Source organism: Venturia canescens, chromosome 3 (assembly GCF_019457755.1).
Source record: "Venturia canescens isolate UGA chromosome 3, ASM1945775v1, whole genome shotgun sequence".
In the NCBI taxonomy this organism is placed as follows: Eukaryota; Metazoa; Arthropoda; class Insecta; order Hymenoptera; family Ichneumonidae; genus Venturia; species Venturia canescens.
The window spans coordinates 3462660-3475125 of record NC_057423.1 but is presented as its reverse complement, the minus strand read 5'-3'; the positions used below and the strand labels follow the sequence as shown (position 1 = coordinate 3475125).

At 37.9% G+C, this 12466-nt stretch overlaps 1 protein-coding gene across 1 annotated transcript; it reads left to right on the top strand.

Moving 5' to 3' along the window:
• Nucleotides 1-1998: 1998 nt before the first annotated feature.
• Nucleotides 1999-5795, top strand: LOC122407951 (beta-1,4-glucuronyltransferase 1-like). Its single transcript, XM_043414440.1, has 5 exons — nt 1999-2100; nt 2845-3192; nt 3352-3690; nt 3854-4096; nt 5181-5795. The coding sequence occupies exons 1-5, from the start codon at nt 1999-2001 to the stop codon at nt 5379-5381; spliced, it is 1233 nt and encodes a 410-aa protein (XP_043270375.1). The 3' UTR covers nt 5382-5795.
• The last annotated feature ends 6671 nt before the right edge of the window (nt 5796-12466 follow it).

The window sequence follows — 12466 nt, the reverse complement described above, 5'->3', positions numbered from 1 at the left end:
TTAAGACTGCTTGTTATTTGAATGGGAAGTAAAAAATTACAATACACTAACTCTAGATATTAGTATTAAGAGCTCATGTTTTAAGAGGGTCTTTTTCCACAGATACCCTCACCATTTTTCAATGTTCTTTGAAAAAAAAACATTCGATTTTTTGAGACATTCTAATGTTTTTGTGAACTGTAATATTATTTTTCAGCCCTCCGGGCGGAAAGTGGCAAATTTCGGCCCGCTGCGCGTGCCGAAGTTGCCGCATTCCGCCTGCGTCGGACAGAAAAATCGTATACACTCCACGGGAGTGAAATTAGACCACCTCAAACCGCGTGCTTATCACCCTCGCCTTCGGCTCGGGTGACAATTCTGCCCGCGGTTTGAAGTAGTCTATTTTCCCTCCCTAGGTGTGTAATATACTATTTCGTGGCCGGCTAACTCAGCTAACTTCAGTGCGCTCTGACGATATTTTTGCGGCCGGTGATCCTTTAATTCGATATATGAATGTGAAGCCTGTATTCGTTGCCATGATTTTGTTTATTCGTTGCCAAGCATCATTATTATTTGCTTCAAGCGGGCGCGTATAGCGTAGCTTTTATCATTCATGTTATGCGCTATGCTGCCATGAACCCGGACGAATAACATACATTTGTTCGTTCAGATGCGAAAACAGAAAATAATGTAACCGGACTAATAAAATGAATATGGTCGTCCGGAATAATGCTACCCTAGGAAAAAAAAGGTTGGGACAAGTACATTGATAGTCCCTCGTTTGCTGATAATTCCATCCATAAAACAAACTTTAAAAAAATTTTTTATAAAAAATTGCCAAAAAAATTGGCTGTACTTCCGAAAAGCGGAAACCGAATTTTGAGCTGAAATTTTGCATACTGCTTCTTTATAACAATATAAGACTTCCCCTAAAAGGATTTTTGGCGACTAGCAATATTTATTGAGAAATTGAATTTTTAAGTTGCTATTTTAGCCCGAGTGAGTATGTCTATATCGCTTATCTCGCTCGGCCGGTATCCTCACTTGGATCCGGGGATTTTTTCCTTAAAATTCCGTCTTCCCGGCGGAAATTGGAATTGCGTGAGTGGCCACTTTGCCCCAGAATTCAAAAATGCCCCAAAAAAGTAGGTGGCCACTTTGCCCCATGTGGCCACTTTGCCCCATGTTCCCCTACAACTCACGGCCCAAACGTTCATGGAGGTCTCGGCTTCGCCTCGGCTTTCATATCGCACATGCCAGGAAATCCAATTTTCTGGCCTTGGATCGTAATATACTATGGATTTTAACGCAAGAATAACGAACGATCTTGAAGAAGTTGCGATATCAAAGACATCGTCGTTTTCTCATTTTCTTCGTTCTGTGTTTGAACAACTGTAAAGAATGCTTCAAAGGTTGGTAATATTTTTTCGAACACTCCTGCCAGCCAAATTGCGCCAACAGCCTAAAATTTGATCAATATTTAAGAACGAAAATTTCTTTGGAATCGCGTTGATGACTCCCGAAACGACCATGCTTCATAGACAATAAAGGAGCGCATGATTGGATCAAAAGTTGTTGCAATCTGTCTACCGGGAATCAGCCCACGATTTTCCACGTGTCTATGCTCAAGCAGTATTCTAGTATTCTTGTCACTGTTTCAATAAGGAAAACTGTGAAATTCTCTTATTGATTCAAGTGATAACAACTTCTTTATATCGCTGTCTAACTTCAAGGAAAAAATATGATGACGCTGATCATTTCATACGTATCGTTGAGCGATTAAAGTGTTGCGAGAAGAAAAAATAAGAAATTTACGAAACTCTAACAATATCAAGTCCGTACAACATATCCAAAATTTGGACCCTAGTTTTCCTGTACAGATATCTATAAAAGCCAGACCAATCTGACTAATGAGATCATTCACTCCGAAAGGCAGGAAAAGACTAGTCATCAAATGAATTATAAAATTCACATCAATCGTCGTAAGCTTATAAGTTCTTGTATTTATAATTGTTGACTATGTGGCTGCTTCGATCCATTATTCTTGGGCTGCTCGTCCTCGAAACCGTTGCCTTTTGCACTTCGGGTCGCATCCAAAATCAATGTCGGATCAAACAGAAGGTGATTATCCGTGCAGAAGTGCAACTCCACTTACAATCGGGTTGTTTTGTTTTTTTCGAAACTTTCTTTCTGAATGAGAAACGTGATAGCAGACAATATCATGGTGGCGGATGATCAACATTCTTAGAACAGGTTTCCGTAAAATCATCCGGAAATAATTTTGAAAATGAGACGATCAGGAAATTTGTTCAATCCTGCCGGATCGCGGAACTCAAATTCGAAAGATCGACCCATCGGATGTTCGTCTTATATCATGGGACAACATAAATCAACTATTTTGTGTCTTTTTGTTTTCACGACTTTAAACAATTATTTCACCATCGAACAACAGACTGTAAATTAGTGTGTAATTCCCCCAAGTATTGGGAAATCTTTCCGAATGAACACAGTCCAAATTTTAGCTCCTTAATAAGTAAAGTAAACTTATTCGATGACTCAGGAAAATGTTGTTCTGAATGTCCCATTATACGCGACGATGGTGTTTCTACAACGTATGTGCATACTTCTAATCGCTTTCCGGAATAATTATTCATATTTATTATTATTATTATTATTATTATTATTATTATTTACTATCAATATTCATCTATTTCGCGATGATTAATATTTATGTATATTTTGTGTCACACGATGCTCGAAAAACTGTCAGAATGATTTTCACAATGTCAAATCGACCACAACATTTTGGATGATGAAACAGTCGAATCAAATAACATACCACTACGAACTTTTTATTTCCGATAGCTAAGGCAGCTGCAAAAGGCGATTCCATGCACTAACAAATCTTCCGCGCCAAGACATGGTCAGCGGGGAGAGTATCGTGTTTTGTACAACTATGTGCCAATGAGTAAGAATGTTTCATGTTGGGAAAGCGTAACCTATGCAACAAATGGGGATTTCACTTTTCTGGACAATCTTGTACCAGTACTCAAAAGGTGGAAGGCCCCAATTTCCGTGGCCCTGTATGCACCTGGAACCGATTTTCAGTTAACAGTCGACTCGATCAAGTATCTGAGAAGTTGTTCAACTTGCCTCGTCTCCAAGCTTGTCACGTTCCACCTTTATTACAGTGATAAACACATACCTAAAAAAGTAAGCATTCTTTTTTTTTTTAATAATAGAAATTCAGAGAGCCAAAACTGTGAAATGACATTTAGCAGGATATGAAAATTCAAGAATCACAATAAATTCGGGAAAATTGGATTGCTCAATGATTTTTCAGGAGACTAATATTTTTCGTGAATCATTCAGATACCATCGACCAAGGATATCCTTTCGGCGACGTACGACTGCAACTTAGGAGCACCATGGACAAAAGTCTCCCACAATGAAACGTATAAAAACAAAAATGGTCTCATTTACCCCATCAACGTGGGTCGTAATATCGCGAAGGAAACCGCCCTGACTCATTATATTCTCGTCGCTGATTTCGAGCTTTACCCGAGTCTCAATCTAGTCCCAATGTTTCTCGAAATGATTAGAAAGAAGGGACAACCAGAAGTGCTATCATATTCTTCAAAAGACGTGTATGTGCTACCACCGTTCGAGGTCACAGAAGACAGTCAAGTGCCAGCAAACAAATCGCAACTTGTAAGTTCAGTTTCATCACTAAGCAATATCATAAGAGATTAAGTAGAGTCTCGAGACAAGTACATTGGCGGCCTTGTCGTTTGCTGGCCTGAACTCGCCGATACTATATTCACAGTTCTCCGTATAAAATGTTTGCCTCAATTTAAGAATCTGTTTCTTACAGTTGAAGATGCTAAAGGAACGCAAAGCGGTCCCTTTCCATGAAAATGTATGCTCATTATGCCACAGCGTACCAAATTATCTCTCATGGAAATCGGAGCCTCAATCTAATTCTCTTCGCGTGGGACCACCGTCATTGAGAAAGCAGAAGTATCGAAGTTGGGAGCCGGTATACATAGGGACCGACAAGGATCCCATTTATGACGAAAGGATTAGCTGGGAAGGCCAAAGTGACAAAAGGATACAAGTGAGTATTGCCATAACTTCAAGTGCCATACGGACTGGGAGGTTAGTCTCGAATCGGCATAATACGTTCGTAGGTATCTCTCGTACACGCAATGATTTTTAAATTAAATTTCACGTGATAAAAACGGGTTTCATAATGAGCATATTTTCTAATAAGACTTAAAATTAAATGAAACTCTAAATGTCTTTCTATCGTGAACCGGTCCAGCTGTGGCATTTATCGAAGTGAATTTTGACAAAAGTATTACCCGAAAACCGCGAGTGCCATCACACACGCGGAGCGCTTCCCTGATTGAATAATTTTGGACACAATATTAGTGATTTCTTTTTTTTTTATTTACAAATTAGTGAAAGAAGAAAACGCATTTTTTTTGGCTCTCCGCTTGTAAAACAAAAACCAACGGAGCTACGGAGAAATAACCATAAGATAAAATGAAGAGAATAAAAATGCTAAGAGAATGAGCTCTGGAACGATCCGATCGATTAATAATTAAAGGAAAAAATTGAAAAAAAAAACAGAGGAACAAAAAATAGCGTTTTTCGAAAATTTTTATTCTCGCCATTTTTAAAGTTGGATCTTTTTTTGCACGATTGTAGATATTGATAAATACTTCCTCTGTGAAAAATCCAGACGCTGTCGGATCATTAGCTTGTGAGTTATTGCGCTCAGAAGTTAAGGGGGCCATGTTTTTCAGCCAAACTGATGCTCTGGGAGTCGTTCAATTTTAATTTATCGAGTCAATTTTCCAAGATGATATTTTCAGCTACAAAATCTTTGTTTTGCGCCCAAATGATGAGAAATGGGTGAAAATCACGGAGACGCAAAGATGACCAAAAGCGACAGAGCGCGCGCTAGTAGTCGAGGTCAAACAGTGCTGAGCGCCTTCTCCGAGGCACTGATTTTTTTTCATCTGAAATTATCTAAAATTTTTTAAAATCTAGTCTGAAAGAGTTCACCTAAGACTGTAAATAAGCGTGTCAAGGGCGTAACGATATTGTTGGTTTCGTTGCGAATGAAATAACTGATATTGATATTCACTTTTTCGAATATCGGAATCAATTTGACGATAACAATTTTGTTCCAGGGTTGGTTGCTCTGCGCCCAATCATACAGATTTTTCGTTCTAAACAACGCGTTTGTTGTGCATCGCCCGGGCATCAAAAAATCATCGAAGCTAGACCCACGACGCACTGCTTTAGTCGCTAAAACGAATAAGCTCATCAATAAAGTGATTTTGCCGGAGTACAGGGCTAAATATGGACGAAGCTGGGGATGCTATGTTTAATTTAACACTGATCTGCAGCCACGAAAAAAACCAAACATGAAATGACATGCGAAATACTGAAAGCCAGAAAATGTACACTAAGAATAAAATAAAAGTATTGTCGTAACATCTCATCGTATCGTATAATGTTCATTAACCAATGTTATTCATCCCTTGAAAACAGGGCTACAGGAAATAAATTCTTTTTCAAATACGATTGCCTTTTTATGAACCGCATTGACCGGTACGAGTCAACGGTAAATTGATTGGCAAGAATAAAAATTATTACCACTGAAAAATCAAATATTTATTGCAAATTCTAAGAACCCAGGGAAATATTCTTTGCACGAGGCAAATCTTTTGGTAGCCGTATTAATTACATTTGAACAATAGAATACATGAAGTCTACGCCGAGAGATCCGTAGGTCAACTTGTCGATATTGATTGTTCAAGATATCAATTTTGTTTGTGATAAAATAAAGTTTTTCATAAAATTGTACTTAAAACGTTTAATCTAATCACAATACTTGAAATTATTGTAGAATTTGCTAGGAAAAAAAAACGACTAAGTCGTCCGAGATAATATGATGTTTTCAAATATTTTTTAATATACGGGAATAAAAAAAACTTTTCGTTACATTCGCCAAATTATCCAAAAATTGTGTTCGTAATATTTATTTATATGTACCTCCTTCGTCACGTTGTACTTGGCAGGTTGCAGACAAACGTACATACAAGTAACTGAGATTTCAGTTTTGTTATATCAACGACAATATAAAAAGTGGACAGCAGCGTCTGAATTGATTTATGAAACATTTTCTACTCGATGTTTCAAGTCTTCCAAACATACAACACTGAACCAAGTTGGAAAATCGTACGATTTTCTGGCAATTCTCTCGAAGATGTTGAATCCATTGCTTCAGAAATATCAAAACCGATGGGACAATTTGCGGTCGTTGGATTTTGCAGCCCTGACAAGGCTCCTGGCGTTGTGCAGAGGGTCGTGGAGCAGTAGCAGAATCTTCAGGTGCACTACGAACTCCAGTTTCGCCTCGTTCTGGAGAAGAGGGTATTTGATTTTTGACAAGCACCATTTGTTTGTTACGTTTCGGTCGCGAAGCTGCTTTTGTGCCAATCACAACTGGATACGATCTTGATATCTCATTGCGACTATTTCCGTCGATTCAATCGACTCAATTTAATGAGATACCAGACTTGCCATCCAGAAAGTCCGACGCCAAAGACGAGTCGATATTCGATGTCAGTGATGCTACAATGCTTGAGAAGGGACAAAGGCACGCAGTCGGGACTTGCAAGGACAAAGTCTCGTCAATATTTTCATCGAATAGTCCGACTTTCTTCGTTTTCTCAATAACGGCATTAATTGCTGCCTGCCAAGTTCAGGCGATTTTTCCGGTGTCCACGCTCACTTGCCTCAATTTAATCTTCAACTTCGTCACGTCCGCGCTCCCTGAACTCTCATGGATTTTGAAGTTTGCCTTGATCTGATCACCAACGGCAAAACCATGTGAGGTCGAGCGTATTTGGTAGTTCAACAAGCCTGTACTTATGCACGGGAAATCACAGAAGATTTCACAGGCTTCGTCGAAAATGGGATCCTAGAAGAGTCACGACACGTTTGAATGCCGTTTCGTAAAACACTTAAAAATTGAAGAATTTCCAAATCCACTTTGGCGCCTGGAACATCGTCAAGGTCGTATGTCACCTCGACGGTGAATATCGTGAATATCGTTTTATGGTCGTTCATCGAAGGGATGTCCACCATCGCTGTTGCTGAGTATCTGATGCTACCCGCTTTACAATCAGAACTACTTGTAACAAATTCTCTCTTTTTTTTTGTTATCTTGTTCTTACTTGTACAGAGATTCACTCACATAGACGACATATATATATATATATGTGGAAGCATTGTAACAAACAACAAAAATGATCTATTATAACATTGGCGTACAGTTGCGCACATATTCATTCTGACTCACAAGCACAAAATAGTGATCGATTTTTTTCCCTTTTTGTTTTGTTTTCTTTTACACAATGATATCGTACATGTTATAAATTTTTACGATTTTGATACAATGAATATCTTGATATTTAAATTGAGATCATTTTGCAAGAACATTCATCAAAATGATACTAGAGATTAACTTATCTAATCTTGCTCCTTATTCCGACCGTTGCACCATCGATGTAGTGAATGTTCAGGTGGATATTTCGGTTGAAGCCTCGATGTACTGCGGAGGTGCTTTCGAATGCTTGACGTCCCTTTCCGGTTACACGACGAGTCACAACTTTTTGTGATTGACCCAAGGTGACGCTCAGTTCGAGGCACGATCGATTCGAAGGAGTATTTTTATGGAGATTGTTTTTTGGTTGAATACACTTTTTCTTTTCCCTCTTTTTTTATATATATATGTCCACAGTATGAATTATGCGACGGTTACAGACAATATAGCGTTTGATGACGGCGTGGTTGACGCAGACATATAGATATCGTTATACAGAACTATACAGAGATTAACAATTATATGTTCACGGTAAGGTGGTCGACAATCAAGTGTCCTTTCTCGATCGCACGATTGAGCGACAGCTCGGATCGACCAATCAATTTTTCGGGAGAAGGGGCAAACTCCCTACTCGCTCATACACTACCTTACATACTTGGAATGTTGTCAGAATGTTATCCATTTATTATGGGAAACACGTCATAGTAGTTTTTTTTTTTCATCCAGTACAATCAGCTACTAACTTATTGCGTAGAAATTATTACAAAATTTCTCAGTACGGGTAACTCTCGGTGTGTTTTTCTAACTGACAGTTGATACCATTCTATTATTGAGCTTTATTATCGAGTGAGTCCATACTGAGGAAAAACTACGGACATTTACTTCCGTATATTTATAGATTCTTATTAATCATTCAAATTCTCCCACGTTTGTTTCGATTGGTTAAAGATATTCCAGAACTTGTTTGTACTGTCGTTAAATTCATTGTCATTAATAATTGCAGATTGCTCAAAACCAATCTGATGGAAAAGTGATATTTTGACATCGTTTAATAAAAATGCTTTTCTTGACATCGTATTAATGAGAACTTTCCATTAAATCTGGAAGACTTGGGATCATAATTAAATATTAATAAATATTTTAAGTTCTCTGAGCATCGATGTTCGATAAGTTATTTTCTGCAGATCCTAAGTTTACGTAGGAAAGGCCGGCACGAATGATATTTGAGCGTTGGAACATCGGGCTTAGTCGTTCACTGCTGCTGTGGTGTGCCCACGCGGGCATCGTGCAGCGGAGAAGCTGAAATGAGGAATGAAGATTGAACTTTAGAGCAGGTTTCGATCACAAAAAAATCTTCATTCATTTTCGACTGAATAAAATAGATCTGCAAATCGAATTTTCTACGGTTCGAACGACAACAAACATTCTTTAAATATTAAATCGAACGTTTTCATAGTTTATTCGATGAGACGAAGCTCTTCAACGTTCATGAAAAATGGTTCGATTACTAAAAAGAATTTTAACGTTTCGTGAATCCTAGGAAAGTCGATTTGAATTGAATCATTACATTGAATAATGTAAAAATGAGTATAACTCGACGAAGACAATATTTAAAAAAAAAAATTTTCTTATATACCTTCCAAACTTTTGACTCGATCGAGCCCAGCACTGACGTTTCCGGTCATTATTTCCCCAGGTGCAAACGTGTTACTCTTTCGGTCCAATTTTATTTCAAATCGTCGCAGCCGTTCCGCCATTTTTTCTGTTTTTATAAACAATTCACAAAATAAAAGCAGATTAAAACGTCTGTTCAGGCTTCTAGGGATTCACCACGTCGGATGGAGTGCGAATAACATTCCACGAGGACCAAAAATTCAGTGGGGCGATTAAACTCGCTTAAAAACAGTTTCATTATTTACTGGAATGCACAAAAACCGTCGAAACACTTGAAATTCCCTGTTACTCGATTTTCAATAGCGATGTCTACGTCGTGCGGATCTGACAACATCAGCCAAGTGACAATAAAAGATAAATTGAGGGGTCCCAACTCACTCGAGTAAGGGTACGCATGAGAGTGAAATTTTTAACTGAAAAAGGAGGAATTTCTCGGTGGGCGAATCGCAGTTTAAATCAATTGTCTCGAAAAATTCTCACCCGCCCCTGACTCATGGACCACCATGGATCAATTGACCTTCAACGGCACTGCCGCTTTCGGCGTATGGTGAAAACTGTTGAAAGTAAACTCCAAAAATGTGCGGATGCCGAACTAATCGATTCAATGGTTTTACTCGTCTAACCTTGTGGCGAGTATTCAGTCGTATGGAATTTCGAAGTGACCTACCGATTGTTGGTGATAACGATTTCCCTGTGACTGGAATGTGATAAATTGTTTGAAAAAACTTTTTATTTTTCATTTGAGGGGGTGATTGAGAGCGTCACAAGTTTATACCCTGGCACCATATTCGTAATCCAAAATCTACATTTTCCAGTTGTTCTAAAGCCGAGAAACTCGTTAATCATTGCAGTTTTGTTGTGTACTTTTTTCATTTCTTTCGTCCATCATAATTATTGGTTTTTTAAAAATTGCAGATTCCTGCAAATACGACCGTCGATAGTGAACTTTGGAAACATTTCGATTGATGGTAGCCACGGAAATATTTGTTGCAGAGCATCGAGTTTCTTGAATAATATTAATGAAAGAGTTTTACGTAACCTGATGAAATATCAAATTGTCTGTAAATTTATTAAAAAGAAGGACACATTATCAACGTTATTCTTTAGCATGTGATTTTAAATAGCAAAGAAATCGAGACGAAAAAGTTTTGTTTTACAGCTTTCCAAAATGATAATCCGCTTCCAAATGTTTCAAAATTATTTAGTAATGCGACGGTCATTACTTTTTTGGAATGAAGCTTTTTGCACTCAATTTCATCTTCGAGACAGATATTTGTGACAAGTTTAGCGAACAAAGTTCGCAATAGCAATGCAAAAGCAAAGTTTTCAATGAAAAAAGCGTCGCTACGTCCAGCCTAATTTTCAAATAAACACAAATTCAATAATTCAACGATATTGATGTGCCGAAGGCAATAAAAGGTAATGTATACTATTACGTGGCATTCGAAATTCCAGTAAAAACTAATATACCACAGTTCTGTAGTACTGGCAATAATGAAAAACGTATTCCAACAGTTTTTCAATATTTCATGACGAATAGCTTTCGTCCAGCGTAATAGGAAAGCTCTAACCTGGAGTATTTCGTTTAATTAATAATAACACACAAATTGCTGAATCTCTCGCATACGTGAAAAATAATTGTGGGAATATTTTTCGAGCCCCATCATAAATCGATAAAACGCGCTTGCGGTGTGTCATATTGAAGTGAAGGGATGACTGACTTATGCGAAATGTATGAGGCTTTTCGTTCCAAGATATCCAAACGATTTTAACTAGTTTTCAAAGAAAAACTTGCTTTCCCGCCAAATTTAATGTTTTTAAAACACGTTTATTTTGCGTAAAAATGAGACAATTTAACTTTGATTCAACCTTGTTGAGGCCAAAAAATTGACCGATGAAAATCCCACGAATGCAGATCGGAAAGAGAAAAATTGATGGAGCATTTCCTTGTCAAAATTTGTGCTATTTTTTGTGTCGAAGCTCTGCGACCCCGCTTTAAGGTATTCCTTTCGCGTGACTGTTTTTTTTGGTGACACAAATTGGGCACTCGAAATTTCGACTGATTCCTGACCTCTGAGGAGTCACAGCTCTATAGGAAAAGCTTCTGTTTTTACCATTTTTCCAACTTCTATCGTTAATATCTCTTTTAAACTTTCGATAACTCTTTGTGTTTCCATCGTCGCTATGGATTCCTTACATTTTTTTCCATCCATGAGACATTTTGTATGAGAAATTTAGAATTATTTAGTACATGAATTATTGAACAGAAATGTGGTGATGCGATGAATCTCCATAAGCTTCCGTATAAACTTCACGTTTTTTGAGGTTTTAGTTCTTTATTAAATGTTCGATAACCTGACCTGAAATTTCGCCAATCTGTTCGCATGCACTTCTATTTCGCCGTAATTTAAAATCAGTTATTTGTAGAATATTCGGGCTCGTGAAAGGAATACCTTAAAAGCATTTTTGTCACGTTTTGTCAACAAAAGCATCGATTCGCGTAAAATGCTCATCCTGCTTCCCCTAAACTCTCAGCGTGCGATGCGTACTTAGTGCTGGTCGCTCATAACAAAGCCATGCTAAGAAATAAAACGTTCTTATTACTGCTGTCAGTAAGCATTGTTTACTGGTTGAGAGATAGAACGCAGATGATTTTTTGAGCTCATAATTTATGGTGGCTTAACACTCCCCCGTCTGCGTTCGCAGTTGGAAGGGAGGCGTAAATTTCCTTGTGGGGTAAGCTATATCCGATGGGAGTATCCTCTCATTGCGTGGGATCGAACTCCTCATCGGTAAGAGAAAATTCAACATCCGGTTGAAATGAGATTCTTGATATGGAAAAATACGTAGCAATAAGGGAATGGCTGCGAAAGATTTTTCATTTTTTTTTTTCGATGTTGATAAGCTACGATTCGTGGGGAAGGAAACCGTCATTGGTGCGTATGGGCGACGTAGCCATGAAATCGATGTTAACCGGGGGAGATAAATTTTTCCAGTTTTCATTGTTTCGATAGAAAAAACGTTAACTTTAGTTTTCAATTTCCACGTTCTAATGATTTCTTCCCACGTCTTTAAGGTAGATCATGTCTGAAGGATCGTATTTTATGGGTGCTTAAATTCGATCTATTTTTATTCCCTAATCAAAAATATAATCACTTTAAATAAATGTCAGAGTTAATTTTAAATATATTTTTTCAATTTATCTTTTGCCGAATGACATTACAAGCCATTAATTAATCGGGGGCTCATCACTGATTGAACCCGAAATTCCATTCGTCCCTGGCAAAAATACTGTAGTTTTCATGTTAAAAATTGCATTAGAGAGCGCAAAGGGAAAACACAACGGGAAATAGATCAAGAAAAAAAGTGTTAATAAAAAGACAGAAGGCTGTGACAGAAATGGGCCTA

Coding starts and splice junctions, on each gene's coding strand:
- LOC122407951 (XM_043414440.1), top strand. CDS start 1,999: ATGTGGCTGCTTCGATCCATTATTCTTGGGCTGCTCGTCCTCGAAACC. Junction 2,101..2,844: donor AATGTCGGATCAAACAGAAG/GTGATTATCCGT, acceptor TATTTCCGATAG/CTAAGGCAGCTGCAAAAGGC. Junction 3,193..3,351: donor ATAAACACATACCTAAAAAA/GTAAGCATTCTT, acceptor TGAATCATTCAG/ATACCATCGACCAAGGATAT.